An 18,622-nucleotide genomic window follows, 5' to 3' on the forward strand; every position below is an offset into this window, starting at 1 on the left:
AGATGGCTGAGCTCTGCCCAGAGTAACAGGTGCACATTTCAGCAGGCCTGGCTCCCAGCAGAGCACCCCCCCCCAGAGCAAGCCGCAATTCGCAGGGGAAACCTGCAATCTCAGCTGCCTTGTAACAGTGCCAGGGGAGCAAGCTGGGCCGTGCCCTCTGCGCCCCGCCCGGGAGCTGCCCTACCCCTCCCCTAACTCCAGCTCTCGGCTCGTTCCGGGGGGAATGCGCTTAACAATGGTTTAAACACTCCCGCTAGGAAGCTCTGCGACTGGGTGCCATGGAGCTGCTCGGGTGCTGAGGGCTGGATTAGGGCTTCAGACCCAGCCCGGCGCAAGGGGGTTACTGTGACTCAGAGACACCCTTCCCTGGCATGGTGGAGAAGAGCAATTTGCTACAATTACCACAACTCCTGCCCATGCTCTGTCCAGCAAGGAAGAGGGGCAGACCCAAAACACCACTCGCTCCCCACCCCTGCCCTGCTCTGTGCCAGGGTACCCACTTATCCCTCCACACCCCGTCATCTGCAGGGGGAGACGAAGGGGGATCCAGTCATAAGCTGGCCTGTAGCAATGCTCCCCCCTCCCCACACACACACAGCCGGTGAACGTTAGCTCCATTTTGCAGGGGGGCAGAGAGTCAAGAACAGCCGCCTAGGGAGTGAGGTGTGGGCCTGAGAGCTGGTGAGCTGAGTTCTGTGCCCCAGCAGCTCTAACCCCGGGCAAGACACCCTGCCCTTGACGCCCCTCTGTAAAATAGGGATGGTTCTTCCCTGCCTGCTGGAGGAGCACCAGTCCCACGGAGAGTCAGGCAGCGTCAAAGGTCAGGCCAGAACCCAGGAGTCCTGACCCCAGCCGCCCCCAGCCTGCGTTAAGCCCTGGAGCCCACGCCCCACCCAAGCTGGCAGCGGAACCCAGGAGTCCTGGCCCCAGCCTGCTGTTAGGCCACGAAACAGGGCTCGCTTCTAAGAGCTTGTTTTGTTATTTTTTAAAGCAAAACTCTTTATTCACATCGGGTTTCACTCCTTTTCTCCCCCTGACAGCGTCACTGGAGCGACGCCCACCCAAGAGCCAACCGCGCCGCTCAAGACAGCGTCGGCTGCAGAAGAGGCAGCGTGTGTCTGTCTCCCCTCCCAGCCCCTGCAGTCTCCCACACCTGCTCTGCCATCCGGGATGCACTCGGAAGGCAGGGGATTAAATGCACAAGCCCTGGCGCCTCAGCATGGGGGGAGGCACCTGGCGAGGCTGGGCTGATGATTCATTGTGCACTGGCCCGGGCTCCGGGGGCAGCCTGGTACGGCCCAGTCCATGTGGCCTTTTGGCTCTATGAACCTGGCTCTCCGGAGGCTGGATTCTGAAATTGTCTCCTATGGAGGGACAACCGCAGGGACGTGGCGCTCGCCTCAGGCTGCCTGGCTCAGGACGGGAAGAAGGAGACGGAAGGAGATCAGTGACCGCCAAGACACGTTTCAAACAACACATACACCAGGCTAGTGCTTCCCTGCAGCTTCCCCTAAGGCAGGGCACTGCATTAGGATACCGGGCCTCTATTCCTGGCTTGGCCTGTGACCTGGCTCCATCCTCCTCCTCTCTGGGCTGCTGTTTCCTCTCCCACCCTTTGTCCGTGGGGCTCAGAAGCTGTGGCTGTGAGTCACCCCATCTCTGCTCAGCAAAGCGCCGCCCACTCACAGTGGGCCCCGAGCTTCGCCTTCGCTGAATCAAGCCCCGAAATCTGTCTGTGCCTCAGTCTCCCCACGTGTAAAACGAAGATGATAATCTGTGCAACCCACAAGGGAGTGCGTGTGCGATGTGTCCCTCTCTGCGCCCTATCCAGAAAGGCAGGGGTCTGTGACAGCCCCAGCTGCAGAGCTTGGCTCTTTAGCTCAGCCATTGTGACTCATGCTTTTAGCTCTGTCAGTCGCCAAGTTCACCCCGGCTGTGTTGGCCAGTTCTGGCGGTTGTTCCAGCAATATAGCTCCTGGCTGGCCCAAGGGGCCCTGGTCTCCATCAGGGTCTGTGAGCGCCTGGCACAACGGAGCCCCCCTCTCCGTCGGGGTCTGTGCAGCACCTGGCACAATCAGACAGGCCATTCATCGTTTTAACCCGGACACTCCTGCTTTTCTAACGTGTGTCCTCCATCTGGAACTGAGACAAAACCAGGCATGTGGGACGGGTGGCGCCATAACACACTGGGCGTGCAAGGTCACGCCAGCGGGGGCGGGATGGCAAACTTTCAAAGTGGCAGCCCGTGCGAAGTCACACCAAGTGGGAGGGGTCGTGCCACGCCCCGGAAGGACTGGCCTGGCCGGTGTGCCAAGCATTGTGAGTGGCCAGCCTAGGCACCTCGGGGTCCTGATCTCGGGGCACCGCCACGTGCTACTGTCACATAACCAACAGCAAGGAGTCATCCCCCCGTCGCTCCAGAGATCTCCAAACCTTCCCTCCTTCCGCCTACCCAGCCCGAGCCCCAGCTGCTCCAGCTTCACAGCGTGCAGCCCGGACAGAGAGAAAACAAGGAATCGCCCACAAACCCCAACCTGGATCAGCATCTGCTTAGCACAAACACTTCCCCCGAGCCAGGCCCTGGGCCGCTGGGCCTCCTAGAGCCTCTTTGCTTTGCACGCACCACCTGTGACCGAGGGCTCGTCAGTGGAACAAATGAAACGGATTCCCGCTCGGTAACGGATTTAGGAGGACACAAGGGGCGAAAGCCATGTCATGGAAAAGCCCTACCTGCCCCGGTCCTATCAAGGTGCTAAGAAGCAGGCAGTACCCCCGGGGTCCATGACAGTCTCCATCTGACCTCCTGGGTATTGCCAGCTGTCCACTTTCGCTCAGTTGCCCTATGCCGTGCCCAGTCGCTTGTATTCAGACAGGGAAAGTGAGGCCCAGGGAGATGCAGGGATGTGCCCAAGGTCACCCAGAGTGTATGTGGCAGCCTGGCCCAGGCTGCACCCCCATGGGTATGTGTGTGGGAGGGGCCCGTGTTACAAGTTTGTACTGGGCCTGAAAAAATTATGCTTGGGCCCTGCCTGCCTGCCCCAGGGCACACTGCGAGGGCACCCTCTGAATCGCTGGTGCCAGCCACTGTCACAGGCTGGGCTGGATGGGCCACGTTCTGATCCGGTCGGGCCATTCCAAGGTACACAGAAGGGAGTCCGCACCACAGACCGGTCCTCAGCTCTCCCCGCTAGGTCTCTGTCCCCCCACCCCTCCTGAAACCACTCATTGTTACTCATGGTTACTTAAGATTTTCCTACTATCTAACCAGAATCTCCCCTCCTACAGATGAAGCCATTGCTTCTTGTCCTGTCTCCCCTGGCCATGGAGAACAACTGAGCACCGTCCCCTCCAGAACAGCCCTTCGCACAGGTGAGACTTTCTCAGCTCCCTCCTCAGCCTTCTTTCCTCAAGACTAAACTTGCCCAGGGTTTGCAACCTTCCCTCCTAGCTCGGGTTTCTGACCCTTTCAGCATTTGGCTGCTTTCCTCTGGACTCTCCAGTTTATCCACCTCTTCTCTAGGGGCGGTGCTCAGAACGGGCCCCAGGACTCCAGCCGAGGGCTCCCGAGCGCTGAGTAGAGCAGGACAGGTACCTCCCGCCTCTGTCTCACCAGCCTCCTGTTCACACCCGTCCCCGGACTGACAACAGTCTATTCCGCAACCGAACTGACTCACATCGTTGGCTCATTTTCAGTTTGTGACCCGCTATCACCCCGGCTCCTTTCAGCCAGTTATTCCCCAGCCCACTTTGGAATCGCCATTTGATTTTTCCTTCCTAAGTGAAGCCCTTTGCACTTGTCTTTGTTGAATTTCATCTTCTTGGTCTCAGACCAATTCTCCAACTGGTCACGGTCGTTCTGTCATCCGCACTGCTTCCAGCCTGTCCCGGCACACGTTATCAGCACATTCTCCGCTGCATTATCCAAGCCATTCCTGAAAATCCTGACTAGTAGCGGGCCCAGGACTGACCGCAGCAGGACCCCCTAGATACGCCCTCCCAGTTTGACAGCGAACCCTGGAAAGCTATGCATTGAATGCGCTCTTCCAACCAGCTGGGCACCCACCTTACAGTAAGTTCCTCTAGCCCCATTTCCCTAGCTGGCTCCTGAGAACGTCACGTGGGACTGTGTCAAAAGCCTGCCTGAAGCCCAGACACATCATGGCTACCCACGAGGCCAGTAACCCTGCCAAAGGAGGAAATGAGGTTGGTTTGGCCTGATTTGTTCTTGACAAAGCCGTGCTGGCTATTCCTTCTCACCCTATTATCCTCTAGGTGCTCACACACTGATTGGTTAATCATTTGTTCCAGTACCTTTCCAGATATCAAAATTAGCCTGACTGTCTACAGTTCTCCAGGTCCTCTGTGCTCCCCCCTGTAAAGACAGTGACTATGTTTGCCTTTCTCCAGGCCTCTGGGAACTCACCTGCCCTCAGGAGTTCTCAAAGATAATTGCTAACGGTTCCAAGATTGCTTCAGCCAGTTGTACCCAAGGATGAATTTCCACGTGCCCTGCTGACGTTAACACAGCTAAGCATCTCACCTGTCTGTAACCTGATCTTCTCCTATTTTGGCTTCACTTTCTTGCCCCCCCAATTGTGAACCTTTGAAACCTTTTGCAAAATGGAATTATTGTTTCGCAGCCAACCCTGACGGGGAGATCGTTGCGTGCCAGGTTTCTGCTGCTGTCTCAAAGCCAAATGCCGCCTCTGCTGCTAGTGACAGGACCAATCTCACACCCTGTGCAGATGCCCCACTTTAATCTGAAGTGAACCGCTTTCCAGCGCTGGAGCACTACACAGAGGGGCAAACGGCGGTGCACAGAGGGAGCCCAGATCTGCACACCACAGAACTAGGACTAGAACCTGCATCTCCAGGCTTGTGCTTGGCTCACTCAGCTACACCACCCCTGCCTCCTTAGGAAGCATAGCTAGCTACTCTCCAAGCCTTCTAACCTCCACACGCAAAACAGAGCCTGTCTTAGCTGGGCTGAACCAGCACAGCCTCTGGGAAAGCTGCCAGGTTACCAGCACCTCTTTCTTTTTTACAAGATATACTTGGGATCGTTCCACTAAGTAGATTATGAAGTGTTCTCATTGATAATTAAAACTCCAGTGTAACTGGCAGGCTAAATGGGCAGGGGCACAATGAGAGATGCACTGGCTGTGCTGTTTGGGTGTCCTTATCCTGGCCGGACTGCGCACCGTCTGCAAGGAGGCACCGCTCGGTGCGGGACTGGGCCCTACTGGTTCATTCGCAGGACTCAGGAAATTGCAAAACATCTCCCATCCTTAGCGGACTGGCTGCACCCGAGGGAACTTGAGAGGTCGGGTTACGTGGGAGCAAGGCGAAGTTATTAGGCTAAATGGACAAAGGAAATAAAAAGGGCCTGGAACAAACCCAGTAACGAAACAGCAGCTGGCAAGCGGGAGGCAGCCTGGGCCACGTGAATTCGTAGCTGTGGACTCTGCCTCCCAGCCCGCCTCGGGCTGCAGAGAGAGATTCAGCCTCAGCTCTTGTTTCAAATCCCTAATAGCGGCAAAGAAACCCCCACCAGAGGCCTGAGTGTAACCAAAGCTGCGGGCCTGCAGTCTGCAGCCAGCTGTATTGCTAACGATCTGAGCCCGGCCCTGCAAAGAGCTACACTCCTGCTTGGCTCTCTGCACACGTGAGCAGCTGCCTCGACTCCAGTGGGACAGGAGGGCATCAGCAGGGCTAGACGGGCCCTGGGCTTGTGCGGGGGGGGGGGGCTGGATATGTCTCAGTCTGATCCAGGCTGGCAGTGGCTACATTCATTGTTGTAAATGGGGCATGGAAGCCAATGGGAGTCAGTGACAGGTCTGGGCCCTGCCTGTCCCACTCCTCTTTTGCAGATGGCATAGAGGTCTGTGTGGCATCCGGTGGTCCAGGACAGCCCAGTGCCCCGGGGCCCTCTGCCCACGCAGAGCCATGGCTCTGTACAGTGCTGAGTGGGCGGCTGGGGGGAAAGGGCACAATAATTACAGCAAATTATCTCCGGGACAAGCCGTGGAATGAAACTGACACCAGAGGCGGCAACCTCCACAACTCCTTCCTCTGATCGCTTGCCAAGCCCTCCTAGAACGGCTCCGGGCAGAACTGCTGCGGCCGAGAGGCAGGCACGGCTGCGTGGAGCCACAGATGGCGGCTGTTACAGGAGCAGCTAACGAGTGCGAGCGCTGCCCAGAGAAGTCAGAGTCTCCAGAGTCAGGCAGGATCGCGAGCTCTGCGGTACGGGGAGGAAGGAAGAGAAAGATGCAGGGACTCACCACCCGTCACAGAGGCAGGATTTGAACCCAGAGCTCCTGCATCCCTGCCTCAACCGACTACACCAGCTAGTTCCACTGCCCCAGGCAGCCCTTCCCTGGCAGCAGGAGACCCAGCACAGAACCTCTGTGCACGCAGGCGGCTCTCCCTCCCTCCTCCTCCCCGCTTCCCTTGCCACAAGCGGACTCCGAAAGGTCACTGCGTCCTCCTGCAGCCCCGCTGCTCGCGCTTCTGCTCCAGTCACTTCACCACCCAGGGGGCCAATCCTCGTAGCAATCAAAAGCTGCTTCCCTGTGATCCCTCGCAACTGGGCAAGGGATTCCCCCCTTTCCACCTAGCCAGAAGATATGCCAACCAGTTACTCCCCGGAGGACTCAGAAAAGAAAAGGAAAGCTCTGGGCTTCGCGCAGCAGGCTGTGTTCCCTGGGGACTGCCGAGACTTGGAGGTTACACAGGGGACAGAGGGTCTAAGCCAAGGGTTCAGGAGCTTTGTAACTGAGCAGTGTGAAAGCACGCGCACACACACGCGCACCAACACACAGGCGCACCCCTGCCACGCCTACACCCTACGATCGTGTGAAACTCACTCAGTTTGAGGTCACCAACCCTGGCCCCACAGGTGCAAAGTCCTGACTTTTTCAAGGGGATCTAGGGTGGGTGGGTGGTTTTGCACTGAAAACAAAACTGCTGGGGTCTCCCACAGCTTTAACGATGCCGGTTTGCTCCTAGCCCTGTCATTATGGCAGCACCTAGAGGTTCTGACCAGGGTCCTGTTGGGCCGGGCGCTGTCCGGACACAGAGGGAGAGACAGTCCTTGCCGCAAAGAAATCCTGTCCTAAATAGACAATTATTATTGGTGTGTGTTATGGTAGGTCCTAGAGGTCCCAGCACAGAGCAGGGCCCCTTGTGCTGGGCACTGCACAGCTATACACATAACACGAGATGAACCCTGCCCTGCCCAGCTCACAGTTTAAATGGACAGGACAAAGGGTGGGAGGGGAAACTGAGGCACAGAGCAGAGATGTGACTGGCTCATGGTCTCCCAGCAGGTCAGTGACAGAACCAGGAATAGAACCCAGCTCTCCTGGAGCCCAGTCCGGTCCACTGCCCACTAGATCTCAGCTTCCAGCTCCAGCTCATTTCTTGCTTGCCGAGACCTTCTCCCAGCAAACCTGACCCTGAGCCTTTGCAAAGCAGGATTTGCCCAGCCCACACTTCCCGTTGCAGTGCCCTGTCTGTAGGACACACACACACACACACACACACACAAACACTGCAGCAGTGAGTGAAAGTACAGCTTCAACTTCCCAGCCAGCCCCAGCCCCAGAGTGACAGGGAGGACCTATGCCCGGGCTCTGATTAATAACCAGGAACCCGCAGCTCTCGCTCTGCGAAGCTCTCAGCTGGGATTCTGCCAGAGGTGCCCATTTATCACATGCCAGTCGCTTTGCCGAGTTTATTGCAAGGAAGAAGGAAACGGCCCTGCTTGGGCCTGGCTCTGCTTCGCACTGTCCGTCTCCAGGGGCTGTCATTTATAGGACAGCAGCAGGTGTTTCTCAGACCATATGAGCCCCACTGGGCCAGGCACTGCCTGGAGCGAGAGCCAGCTCCTGCCTTGCAGAGCGTTTGGTTGACACAAAGAAAGGGCAGGAGGGGAAACTGAGGCAGAGAGCGAGGCAGGGTCACACAGCAGCTCAGGGCTGGACTAGAAGCCGGGGTCCTGACAAGAAGGTTGGCCCTTGGCCACTAGCGCACCCCAGTGAGACGGGTTTTAGCTCACTGTCCAGATGGGGAATTGCAGCACGGCGCCACCCAGAGGTCGCCGAAAAGGCTTTCAGGAGCAAGGACTTGCGCCCAGCTCACTCAAGTGCCAGGCAGCTCGTGCCCATATTCACTAGCCCATCCTCCCTCCCCGCTGCCCTCTCTTCTCCGGGACAGTGATGGCTGTGCCACGCCATGCCAGACAGTCTAATTTCCCCTGCCAGCCGGCAAGCCAGGGCTCCCAGCGACGTCAGCAAGCGCTAGCCGTCTTAGTATGAATCCGCCCAACCTCCGGGGCCTGGCCTTGGACAGCTGGCCCTTGTGCCGCAGCCAGCCTCTCCTCTGAAGCGAGCTAGCACGTGTCTGTCAGCCCGGGCCAGGAGGCAGCTCCCAGCTGCAGCGTCAACGGGCCAGGTGGGTGTATGCGTGGCAAGGCAGCCTGGCAGACATGCCAGACACAGGCAGGGTTGTTATCTCCGCCGCAGAGGAGGGGAAAATGAGCCTCAGAGAGATTAGCTGCCTCATTTTCAAAAGAGCACCAAGCCCATTTGGACTCCAGAATTAGCCGCCAGCTTCCAGAAGAGCCCAGCAGGTGGCAAGCTGGCCTGGAAATCCGTCCGCAAGCGTCAGCACAGGAGCTGCCCTGCAGCCTCTGGAAATCCAGTCCCTGCTGTGGATACTAAACCCTTGAGACCTGGACCCTAAGTCCTGGCCCAAGGTCACAGTGAGAATCTGCAGCAGAGACAGGAATTAAACCCATGCCTCCTGCGGCCCGGCCTGGCCCGGCCCCTTAGTCCCAGGCCCAATCTTCCACTGGGCTCTTCCCTGGGGGTGCAGCGCAGGGCTGCTGCCCTTGGGGAGGCTGGGGTTACACGCCATCAAGTCAAAACAGGCTGTCGTGCAGAACTAACAGCGTTGAGAAATGGCTGCTCTAATGACTCGTTCCGGTGACATTTTGCTTCTGAGATCTTGCCTATAATTCCTGAGCAGCACCGTGGGTCCAATTACTGCACGCACGCTCAGCACAATGTTAACTTGGCTTAATTAGCTGAGACTCGACTTTGAAAATGAATGGTGGTACGGTTCGAATGGTCACCTCTTGGCCGGACAGCTCCCCTTCTAGCACAGATCCATCCAGCCCCAAGGCAGTCAATTATATCAGTGCTGGCAGTTCTCATGAGCCTCTAGACACCGGGTGCTTTTCTTAAAGCCCCAGCTCCTGGAGTCACGTGAATAGCTGAAAATCTCAGCTTGCCCTGAAAAATGCTAAGTTGGTTTTTGGCCCTTTTGGCTGCAGAGAAAAGCCCGGGAACACAGCCCCTAATCAAAGCAGGCGAATATCACATTTTCTGGTTCGCTAGCAATTCTGAAAACTTCTGTCAAAATTGCGTTTCAGGGTGAACCGAAAAAGACATTTTTCAAAATTTTCAGCGAATCAAAAAGTTGAAAAACAATTGTTTCGGGTTGAACTAAACATTTGGTTTCCATTTTGACCCTTTTTAAACGTTTGTGATTCTTTTTAAGTAACATGAAAGAAAATGCTGAAGCAAAGTGTCCTTTCAACCCAAACTTCCCATTTTTTCTGCTTTTTTTCATTTCTTTTGTCGTTTTCTTTTCAACTGAAACAAGGAGGTGAAACACACGCAAATCGGTGAAATGCTTCACTGCCGCCCAATTTGCATTTTTCACTAAAAAAAAGTTTCATATGGAAAATTTCACCCAGTTCTGCCCCTGACAGTTGCAGAAGGCAAATCCAAAAGTCCTCTTCTTTAGCATCCTTTTCAAGCCGGTCTCCAGATTGCTGAGGCCGGGGCGACGCTGTGCAGCCAGGGACCAGAGATGCAGGGAGAGGAAACCCAGAGCATTTTTGCAGGAGATGAGAGTCCGATGGTTAGACGAGACCTGGCCAGGAGCATCCCAACAGGGGCTGGGCTCTTGGGGAAATCCAGCTCCGAGTTTGGGGGAGGAGACCTTGGAAGACGTGGCCAAGGTGGCACTAGCAGTCGGGGTGGAGCTGGGAACTGATCGTGGCACTCACAGTCCAGGGCCTTCGCCCCCACGGCACCAAACGCTGGAACTAGACCCAAACTCCCTTCTTCAGAAAGCTCCTGCCTTTGGCACCGTCCCCCCATCTCCTCCCTCCAGCGCCCACCTCCCCTCACTGCCAGAGGCTGGTTAAAAGGGCCGTAAACCAAGAGTTACTCTTTCTTTGGCTTTCTTTAGCCGAATCGGAGCCGAACCAGGCCTGGGGCCCAGGGCTCGGAGGGGAGGCAGGAGATTCAACTGGCCTGTCTGAGCTAGTGACAAAAGCCCAGAGCTAAGAAGCATGAAGTGCACCTCGCTGCGGCGTGGGAATGCCGCTGACTGGTTGCTGGCCCTGCTCCCGGGGAGGTGAAATGACGTCTGAATAAAGAGGGAATCGTGCAGGAACAGGGATCTTACTTCTCTGGTGTCAAAAGACAAGTCCCAGGTGATGAACGAGGAGTTCAGCCCAATCCCCCTGGGAGCCGAAAGCTAGCAGGGGTTCACGGGGCTGAGCCAGCGATCTCGGGGGCCCCCACCCTGCTAAAACCAGGCATGCGTGGAGCGCCGCCCTCCGGCCTGCACGGGGAAGCCACAATCACCACACCTGCGGCCGTCGCTAACTGCGCGGCAGAATCCCGGTCCCAGACCTGCTGGGGGGAGCAGGTTCGCCTAGCCCCGGGGGAGGAGGCACAAAAGAGGAAGCGGGAGGAACCAGACCCTGCCGGCTTCAGTGCGTCCCCCCCTCAGGCGTGAGGGGATTGGGAGCCCCCCCTCTCCCCCCCCGCTGCACTCCTCTGAGTGGGGTGCGATGGGGGTTACCTCTGAGGCCTTAGAGGTAGCCTCTACGGCCCAGCAGGTGCCCATCTCACCCCCGTCACAGCCCTGGGAGAGGCTGTGGCTCGTGCTGGGGTTACACGCGGGTGGGGGGCGCGAAGATGATGGTTTGAGGGAGGTTTCCACCGTGTCTAAAGAATCGCGAGTTGAGTCGAATAAACCACTGAGTGCAGATGTTCTCCAGACCCAGATTTCATCACAACCCCCTGATTAGTGCCCTGAGAGACCCCCCACCTGTGCCTTCACACAGCCAGGATACTTCACCAGTGGGCAGAGCACAGGCTGCCCCCTCTGGACACGCAGTCCTGGGCACGACAATCAGCCCCCCGGTGTTTGCACACCCACAGCATGAAATCCAGCTTTCCCCCGAGTGTGTGCACATTCATGGCACGATAACCAGCCCCCCCAGTGTATGCACGCTCATTTCATGATAACCAATCCCCTTGGATATTTGCACACTCAGGGCACGACAACCAGCCCCCCCGAGTGTTTGCATGCTCAGGGCACAATCAGCTTCCCCCCCCGAGTTTGCACGCTCAGGGCACAACAACCAGTTCTCCTCTTGAGTGTTTGCACACACACTGCATAATAACCAGCCTCCCACTCAGTGTATGCATGCTCACAGCACGACAACCAGCCCCCCCAGGTGTTTGCATGCTCAGGTCATGACAACCAGCCCCCCCAGGTGTTTGCACGCTCAGGTCATGACAACCAGCCCCCCCGAGTGTTTGCACGCTCAGGTCATGACAACGAGCCTCCCCCAGTGTTTGCACGCTAAGGCTCAGGGCATGACAATCAGCTTCCCCCTCCCCTCGTGTTTGCACACCCAGGGCACGATAAGCAGCCCCTCTGCTGGTGTATCTGTGCACACGCTATGATGCCCAACCCCTCCCCCACAGCCCCAGCTGCCCTCCCCAGGGTGCCAGCCCAGGCGCGCGATGCTGGCTCTCCAGCCCTACCTGTCCGGCTCTGCCTGGGTGATGGCGATGCGGGGCGGGATGCGCAGGGGCAAGGTGGTTGGTCTCTGGACGCTGTCGGGCTCCGGTGAGCGCGCTCGATCCAGGGGTTTCCACGGCGGCACCTGCAGGCTGGAGGAGAGCCGGCGCCGGCTGCGCCGCAGGTCCGTGCCCAGCATGCTGCCCGCGGTGTAGGAGCAGCTGCAGCGCCCGGGGTCTAGCGAGTCCTTGGGATTCTGCTAATGAGAGAGGGGAGGGTGAGCCTCAGGCCAAGGGGCCAGAGCAATGCCAGCCTGGGGGGACAGTGACTTATGGCTTTTCCCCTCCCTCCATCCCCTACAGGGGACAGGCCTCTGCCCCATTCCCTGCCCCCCTGCACCAGCCAGTCCCTGCCCTGGGGCTGGATGGCAGCTGGCACCCCCCAGAGGGGACAGCCCCTGTGCCCCATTCCCTGCCCGTAGAGCCCACACAGGAGGGGGGGGAAAGGGTACACTTTACCGGGGCCTGGAGGCCCTGGGGGACCCAGCCCAGGTTGCAACCCCCATGGGTATGTGTGTGGGAGGGACCCGTGTCGCAAGTTTGTACAGGGCCCAAAAAAATTATGCTTGGGCCCTGCCTGCCCCCGGAGCCAGCCAGTCCCTGCACTGGGCCGGATGGGAGCTGGTACCCCCCAGAGGGAGCCCCAACCTTTTGTGCTGTTGTTTACCAGCTGGTTGGAGGCGGGTGGCTGAAGTGGATGGTTACTCTCAGCACGGTCAGGCTGCGCTAATCAGCCCCCCGCCCCTCTTAGCTCCGGCTGTGGCGGAAGCTGCAGGGGGAGAGCTAAGGACAGAATCTGGTTCTCAGCTGATGCTGCTCACAGCCGCTGGAGGGATCGGCCTTCGCTTGGTGCCGGAGAGGGACACGGCAACTCGGCTTCTGTGCTGAGCAACCTGGGCCTCCGAGCCAGTGTCAAGAGGAGAATGGGCTGGCTCAGGGGGCAGGAATGGGACGTAGGGCCTGTCCCCCTGGGGGCGCTGGCTCTGATCCGGTCCCAGGGCAGGGATGGGGCTGGCTCAGGGGGCGGGAATGGGACGTAGGGCCTGTCCCCTCTGGAAGGCAGAACTTGCTCCTCCGGTTGGGAGGGGGGCTGTGCTGGGTCGTGGGAAATGGGGTCGGTTTCAGCCCACGGGTGACCCCAGAACAGAACCTGGCATCCCGGCCAGTCAGTGACCCTGGCCTCTCCCTCAGCAGCAGCAGGCTCAGTGCAGAGGCCGAGGGCGGAGCTGGGCTCCTGGCATTCCTGGGATGGGGAACAGGCAGGCTGGGGTACGAGGAGGGAGGGAGCCTCCCAAGGGGAGCCGCTCTGGACAGGGTCCTCCCAGCACTGGCTGGTCCTCGTGGGGCTGCCAGAACCGACCCAGCCGCAGCTCCCTCTCGCCCCCTCTTTCCTAGCGGCAGAGCCAGCCGGGCCTGTCCCTCATTCCCTCTGGCCCAGCACAGCTGACAGCGCCGGGAGCCACCAAGATGAATTGCTGGGCAGGAGACTGGGACCCACATCAGAGTATGTCGCCCAGGGCTGCTCCGGCTTGTTCCGGCACCGGGCTCGGAGCCAGGAGAGTTGGGTCTGGTCCTGCCTCTGCCACTGACCCACCGTAGGCCCTTGGTGAGGCACTTAGGGCCCAGATTTTTGACATGCTCCTCTCCCGTGGGGGCCCGTCTCCATGTCCCGCAGGGAGGGGGTTGCTGGTTGGGGCTGAGGGCGCTGTCTGCTCAGTTCAACATCTCGCTCGATGGAGGGAAAGACACAGCAAATCAAGCTGGTTTGTTCATCGGGAGGGGACGGTGACATCTGAGGTTTCAGTGTTCCAGCTGTAACGATGGGGAAGCGCCAGACGAAGGCCGTGGTTGTGCCTGGATGGTAACGCCCTGCTCGATGTCAAGCAACGAATACGAAAAGCAGCAAACAACGTCCACAGACTTGAAAGGCTTTGGAGAAGTCGCGTGATCAGCACCGACCCAGCCCAGCCCAGCCTGCAACGGAGCGCGGAAGCTGGTGGACAGGCTAAGCACCCCAGGGCACGAGAGGGTGAAGAAGAAAGAGCGCAGAGGGGAGCAAGGCACCAGCCTCTGACGCGCCAAAGCCAAGTTCGACTTCAACAAGTGAGTCTTATCGATCGAGCTCAGCTCCATCCTCGGAGGGGTTTCGTCGGCCTCGTTGCTGACTGCCCAGCAGCACGTCTGCCAGCAGTTCTGGGTGTGTGGGGGAGGGCGGGAGAGCCCAGGGCTGGGATCGAGGGGCTGGGATCGCAGGGGGCGGCGGATCCCTCCTTCCTCTCTGACCATGCTCATGGGTCCCTCCTGCCCCCCTCTCCAGGCCAATCAGCTCTAGTGGGAACCTGGGATTCCTTGCCCCAGAGACAGCAGTGAGAAGTGCCCCCGGCTGGTGTCATTGTTATTCCAGGCATCAGCTGAGGGGCCGTGCGCGCCTGACCAGCTGCTGTTATGTGCTGGGGCTCAGCTCCAGGTCCGCTGTTCCCGGCTCTCTGGAAATAGACGGCTTTGTTGAGGAAGCAGCTTGCTCTCGCTTAGCGGCCTTGACGCGCTAAAGAGGGCGGCTCTCGGGCCGTCTCTTCAGAGAGGTCTGGCATGGGGAAGGTTTCCAAAAAGCCAGCTCAGAGCAACAGGAAGCAGCTGGCTCTTAGTGGCTTCCAGAGGGGAAAGGCCCCGTGACCCTTTCTCAGCTGTGTTTAACAGGCAACTGAGGGGTTAACCAGCTCCTAAAACGCCTGCTCCTGGGGCTAAGCTGGAGTTCCCGTTGAGCCACTGCACGGCTCTTGGCCTGCAGCAAGAGCACGTTGTTGCAACCCGTGTTCCATCCGGCACCTGCGATGGAGCACAGAGCAGGAGCTGCCATGGGCTTGGATCCCGCCATCAGTGATGGAGTTAACCGTCACGAAGAGAGTCCAAATGGGCGTGAAATTCCCCGTTGGGGGTGCGGCTGGCATCTCCAGGGCAACGGTTTGGCGACCGTCCTGGCTGCTGTACTCTGACCTTGAGAGGGCCTGATTCCCCTCCCCGCCGAGATACACCAGACCTGCCCCAGCAGGGCGGCTTATGCCCCCCCAGCCCAGGCTCCCAGCTGCAGGGGGCTCTGTGGAGAGGGGCATGTTGCCTCTGAGCAAGTCTCTAAGCACAGAGCCTCCCCTTAGCCCCCCAGGCCCAGGCAGCTCTCGGACTCTGCCAGGCCCAGTTGCAGGGCAGAGCTGCCCCCTTCGAGAGGGTCTCTGCAGGTGCTGCCCCACAGCAAGCTGAGACTAGGCAGCACCAGAGAATTCCAAAGCCCTCGGCAGGTAGCCCTGGTGCCAGCCAGCCCCAGGCAGCCCCTCTGGGGGGACGTGCTACTTATGGGGCAGTGGATGAGGGCAGAAGGGCCGGCAGGTGAGGGGAAGGGCCGGAGGTGTCCAGGAAGCTGTTTCCCCGTTGGCCTGGATTCTCAGCCAGACTCTGGTGCAAATAAAAAGCGTAGCCGGGGCTCTTCAGTGCCTGGAAGGGGCCCTTGGGTGGCAGCGCGCCCCTGGCTCCCACAGAGCCAACATCAGCTCAGCGAGCGGAGGGCTCCCTACGGACCCATAAACCTTTGGGTGGCCATTGCCCAGGGAGGCCACCCGCGGAGTTGTGTCCCCAGACCAGGGAAGATCTGTTGGCGCCCTGCCAGAGCGGGGCCAGGCAAGGAGGGGAAATCCCAGGCCTGGGGGCCCAGCCCTCACTGCCCCACACATAGCGAGCATACAGGCTGCGTCGGGCACAGACCCAACAGCCTCGTGCAATGTTGGGCCATGGGCAGCCGCACCCTGGGGGACCTATTTGCTGAGCAGGGCTGGCCAGAGTGGGGGAGACACTGGCTCCTTTCCCCGCTGGCTACGCATGTAGCAACAGGGCTGTCGCCGCATGCTCCCAAGCAGCCAGCTGCCTCCCCCTCTGTCTGGGGTGCTGGCTCCCCTCGCCACCCCACAGGGCTCTTGGGATGATGCAGACAAGAGCCCCGACAGGCAGCTGGGAGCTCCCAGGGTGTGGCGGAGGCGAGGGAGGCACGGAGCAAGGTGACTGGGCTTCTTCACCAGGCGCTCGGGGTATGGGGGCACCAGCAGCGCTGCCGGATATTCTGGTCCCAGTTCTGGGAGGGGCGCGGGGTCCAGTGGTCGGGGGGTCAGGACTCCTGGGTTCTCTCCTTGGTTCTGGGAGGGGCGCAGGGTCCAGTGGGTTAGCGCGGGGGGAGCCAGGACGCCTGGGTTCCACTGCTGGCCCTCGTGGGGGACACGGGCTGGCTGCGGCCCCTCTGCTGGGCACTGAGGCAGGTTATTGTCGCTCCCTCCGAGCGCTCCCCGTCCCGCCCTGTTTGAACGCTTCGTTTTAATTGGAAAGTGAAATTAAGCGGCAGAGACCGGGGGGGGGGGGGGGAGGAAGATGATCAATGGGCAGAACGGACAGGCAGCGCTGCCCTCTGGTGGGCTGAATGGGAATCGCGGCTCTCCAGTGTCGCCAGTCCCTCATATCTCTACAGCTGGGAACAGCTGTGTGTCCTAGTCCTCCCACTGCCAGCAAGGATTCTCCAGCAGCTCAGGCTGGGACATCGATGACTTCACCAGATACCAAGGCCACAAACCAGCTGAGCTCCAGGACAGACCCACGGAGCACGAATCCGCAGCCAGAGGCACACAAATACTCCAAGGACAGAAACTTGGACATCTACCAGCAAAGGGGGCAGCTCCCCGGCTCCCACAGAAGGGCGAGCAGCCAAAAACCATCTCCTCGCATGGTCAGTATTACAACAGCTCTTCAACGCCCCGACCGAGACCAGGCCCCGTCGTGTCGGGCGCTGCCCACGTCTCTGCCTCACAAATCATCCTCCCGGCAGCTCCTGCCCTGTGCAGAGAGCACCCCGAGGAGCTGGGAATGCCAGTCCTTGGGCACAGCCAACAGAGCAGCCTGGACTCGATGACTGACGTCCTGTCCAGCCCCACATGTCTGTGATTCTATGGCTGGGACTGGAACCCAGGAGTCCTGGCGTCCCATGGCGCAGCACGGGCCATGGCAATGCAGAGCAGCCTGCCCGCACCCTCGTCGGGCAAACATTCCTGGGGGTCGTTACAGCACGATCAGCGCAGGCTGGGTTCCCATGCCTGGCGGAGCTCAGCGTGCCCAGGCTTGGCATTGAGCTGTGAGCAACCATCCGTCCACGCGCCCCAACAGCCGGCGACGACGCAGCCCCGAATTCTCCACCCGCCCTGCCCCCCGCTGCAGGTATCCCCAAGAAGCTGGCCTGGGCTGGACTGACAGGTGCAGCAGCCACTGGTGTCCTGCTCTGTGGGCGGCAGAGGGCGCCCCTGCACCACCTTTCCCAGGGCTGCGCCCTCCCTGCTGTCCCGGAGGCCAGGGCCAGCCCAGGGAACACACCAATCCACACGGGTGTGCCAATGTGCAAGGCTGTGCGCGCATCCCAGCACCAGTGCAAGGCCCGTGCGCGTGGCCCGGTGCTAGTGCAAGCTCACAGCTGAACACCTGCATCTAAGCAGAGGCCTAGCCAGGCCCCTAAGGCCGACCCCCTCTCCCTCAAATAGTGGGGACAGCTCACCCCCCCGGTGCCGCTCTCACCTCATCCGCTGTCACAGCCAGGACGCTCTGGCTCTTTTTCATGTCCCCGTCCAGCCTGGCAGCGCCGGGTCCCCTCCGCTCTCGGCCGCTCACACGGGGCAAGGGCAGGAGTTAAACGGCTGCTCTCTCCTGGCTGCGTGCCGCTGGCTCCCCTGGAGCCTGAAACACAGTGATGGAGACGGGGACGCCATTAGATCCCAGCTGCTCCATCCCCCCCACATAATTCCCCAGCACCAGGCCCCCCTGGAGACCAGTCCCTTAGGACAGGGTCCCTGCCACACCCTCTCCCATTTTCCCAGCCTCACCCATCCCCCCTCAGGAAGCTCTGCCTCCGTGTCACCTCTTCTGAGCATGTTGCACACTGCTCCCCAGCCTGTGCCCGCCTCGCCCGATCGCTCCTCCTGCAGGGAGCTGCCCCGGCAGCACAACACCTAGTGCAGCATCCAGCTCTATCCCAGGTCTGGCACAAAAGCCAGGCTGGGCAGAGCTCCCAGGAACACAGCCACACACATCCCCCGCTCCGGCATCGCTCCTGACCCCCCGTGGCTCCCGATCCAGAACCAAGGCTCCCCCACGGTTCACACTCCCTCCTCGGTTCAATGTTTCTTTGATTAAAGGGGCCGTTTTCAACCCTGGCCGGGGAGTCCTAGGGCTTTGTGAACAGTGAGCAGCGAGGGCAGGCCCTGCATGAACGTCCTAGGTGTAGCTCTGCCGGTGCCCCTCACTCCTGACCCGCAGGCCCCTAGCCCAGCCCAGGAACGTTCCCAGGCTCCGTGGGGCCAGCACCCCGGCAGTGGCTGTCGTTACACGGGGACAGCAATCTTCCCCTGGGGCTGAGAGCAGCCCACCCCCCGCTGCTCCAGGCAGCAACTCCTCCTCTGGACCACGCTCCTAACGGGGCTGCACAGCCGGTGCCTGGAAAAGAGCTTCTACCCCCCCCCATTATTAATGGGAATGTCCCGCAGGTGCCAAGGCCTTTCATCAGGTGCCTGGGGCCACAGCCCTGCTGGAATTAACCCTCGGCTCCAGCAGGGAGGAGATGGGGGCATTTCTCAGAGAAGGGCAGCAACAGGCCTAAACTCAAACATCAAGTCAGCTGGGAAAAGAACCCAGGCATCCTGACCCCCAGC

The 18,622-nt window shown here is 59.7% G+C and overlaps 1 protein-coding gene across 5 annotated transcripts in view; it reads right to left on the bottom strand.

Moving 5' to 3' along the window:
- Positions 1–1,002: 1,002 nt before the first annotated feature.
- Positions 1,003–18,622, bottom strand: part of LOC137161383 (3',5'-cyclic-AMP phosphodiesterase 4B-like) — a 28,944-nt gene continuing 11,324 nt past the window's right edge. Inside the window, exons 1-4 of one of the 5 annotated variants that reach the window (XM_067560611.1) lie at positions 17,833–18,058; positions 17,493–17,651; positions 11,862–12,097; positions 1,003–1,409 (exon numbers count right to left, since the gene is read on the bottom strand). In XM_067560611.1, coding sequence (XP_067416712.1) covers positions 1,322–1,409; positions 11,862–12,097; positions 17,493–17,534 — 366 coding nt within the window. In that variant the 5' untranslated portion in view covers positions 17,535–17,651; positions 17,833–18,058 and the 3' untranslated portion in view covers positions 1,003–1,321. Of the gene's footprint in view, positions 2,143–5,813; positions 6,242–6,499; positions 6,617–11,861; positions 12,098–17,492; positions 17,652–17,832; positions 18,059–18,622 lie in introns of those variants that run through there. The other 4 variants (XM_067560614.1, XM_067560615.1, XM_067560613.1 and 1 more) reach the window with 4 other exon arrangements.

Source organism: Emydura macquarii, unplaced genomic scaffold (assembly GCF_026122565.2).
Source record: "Emydura macquarii macquarii isolate MOO-44397 ecotype Brisbane River unplaced genomic scaffold, CSIRO-AGI_Emac_v2 contig_2292, whole genome shotgun sequence".
NCBI classification, from domain to species: Eukaryota; Metazoa; Chordata; order Testudines; family Chelidae; genus Emydura; species Emydura macquarii.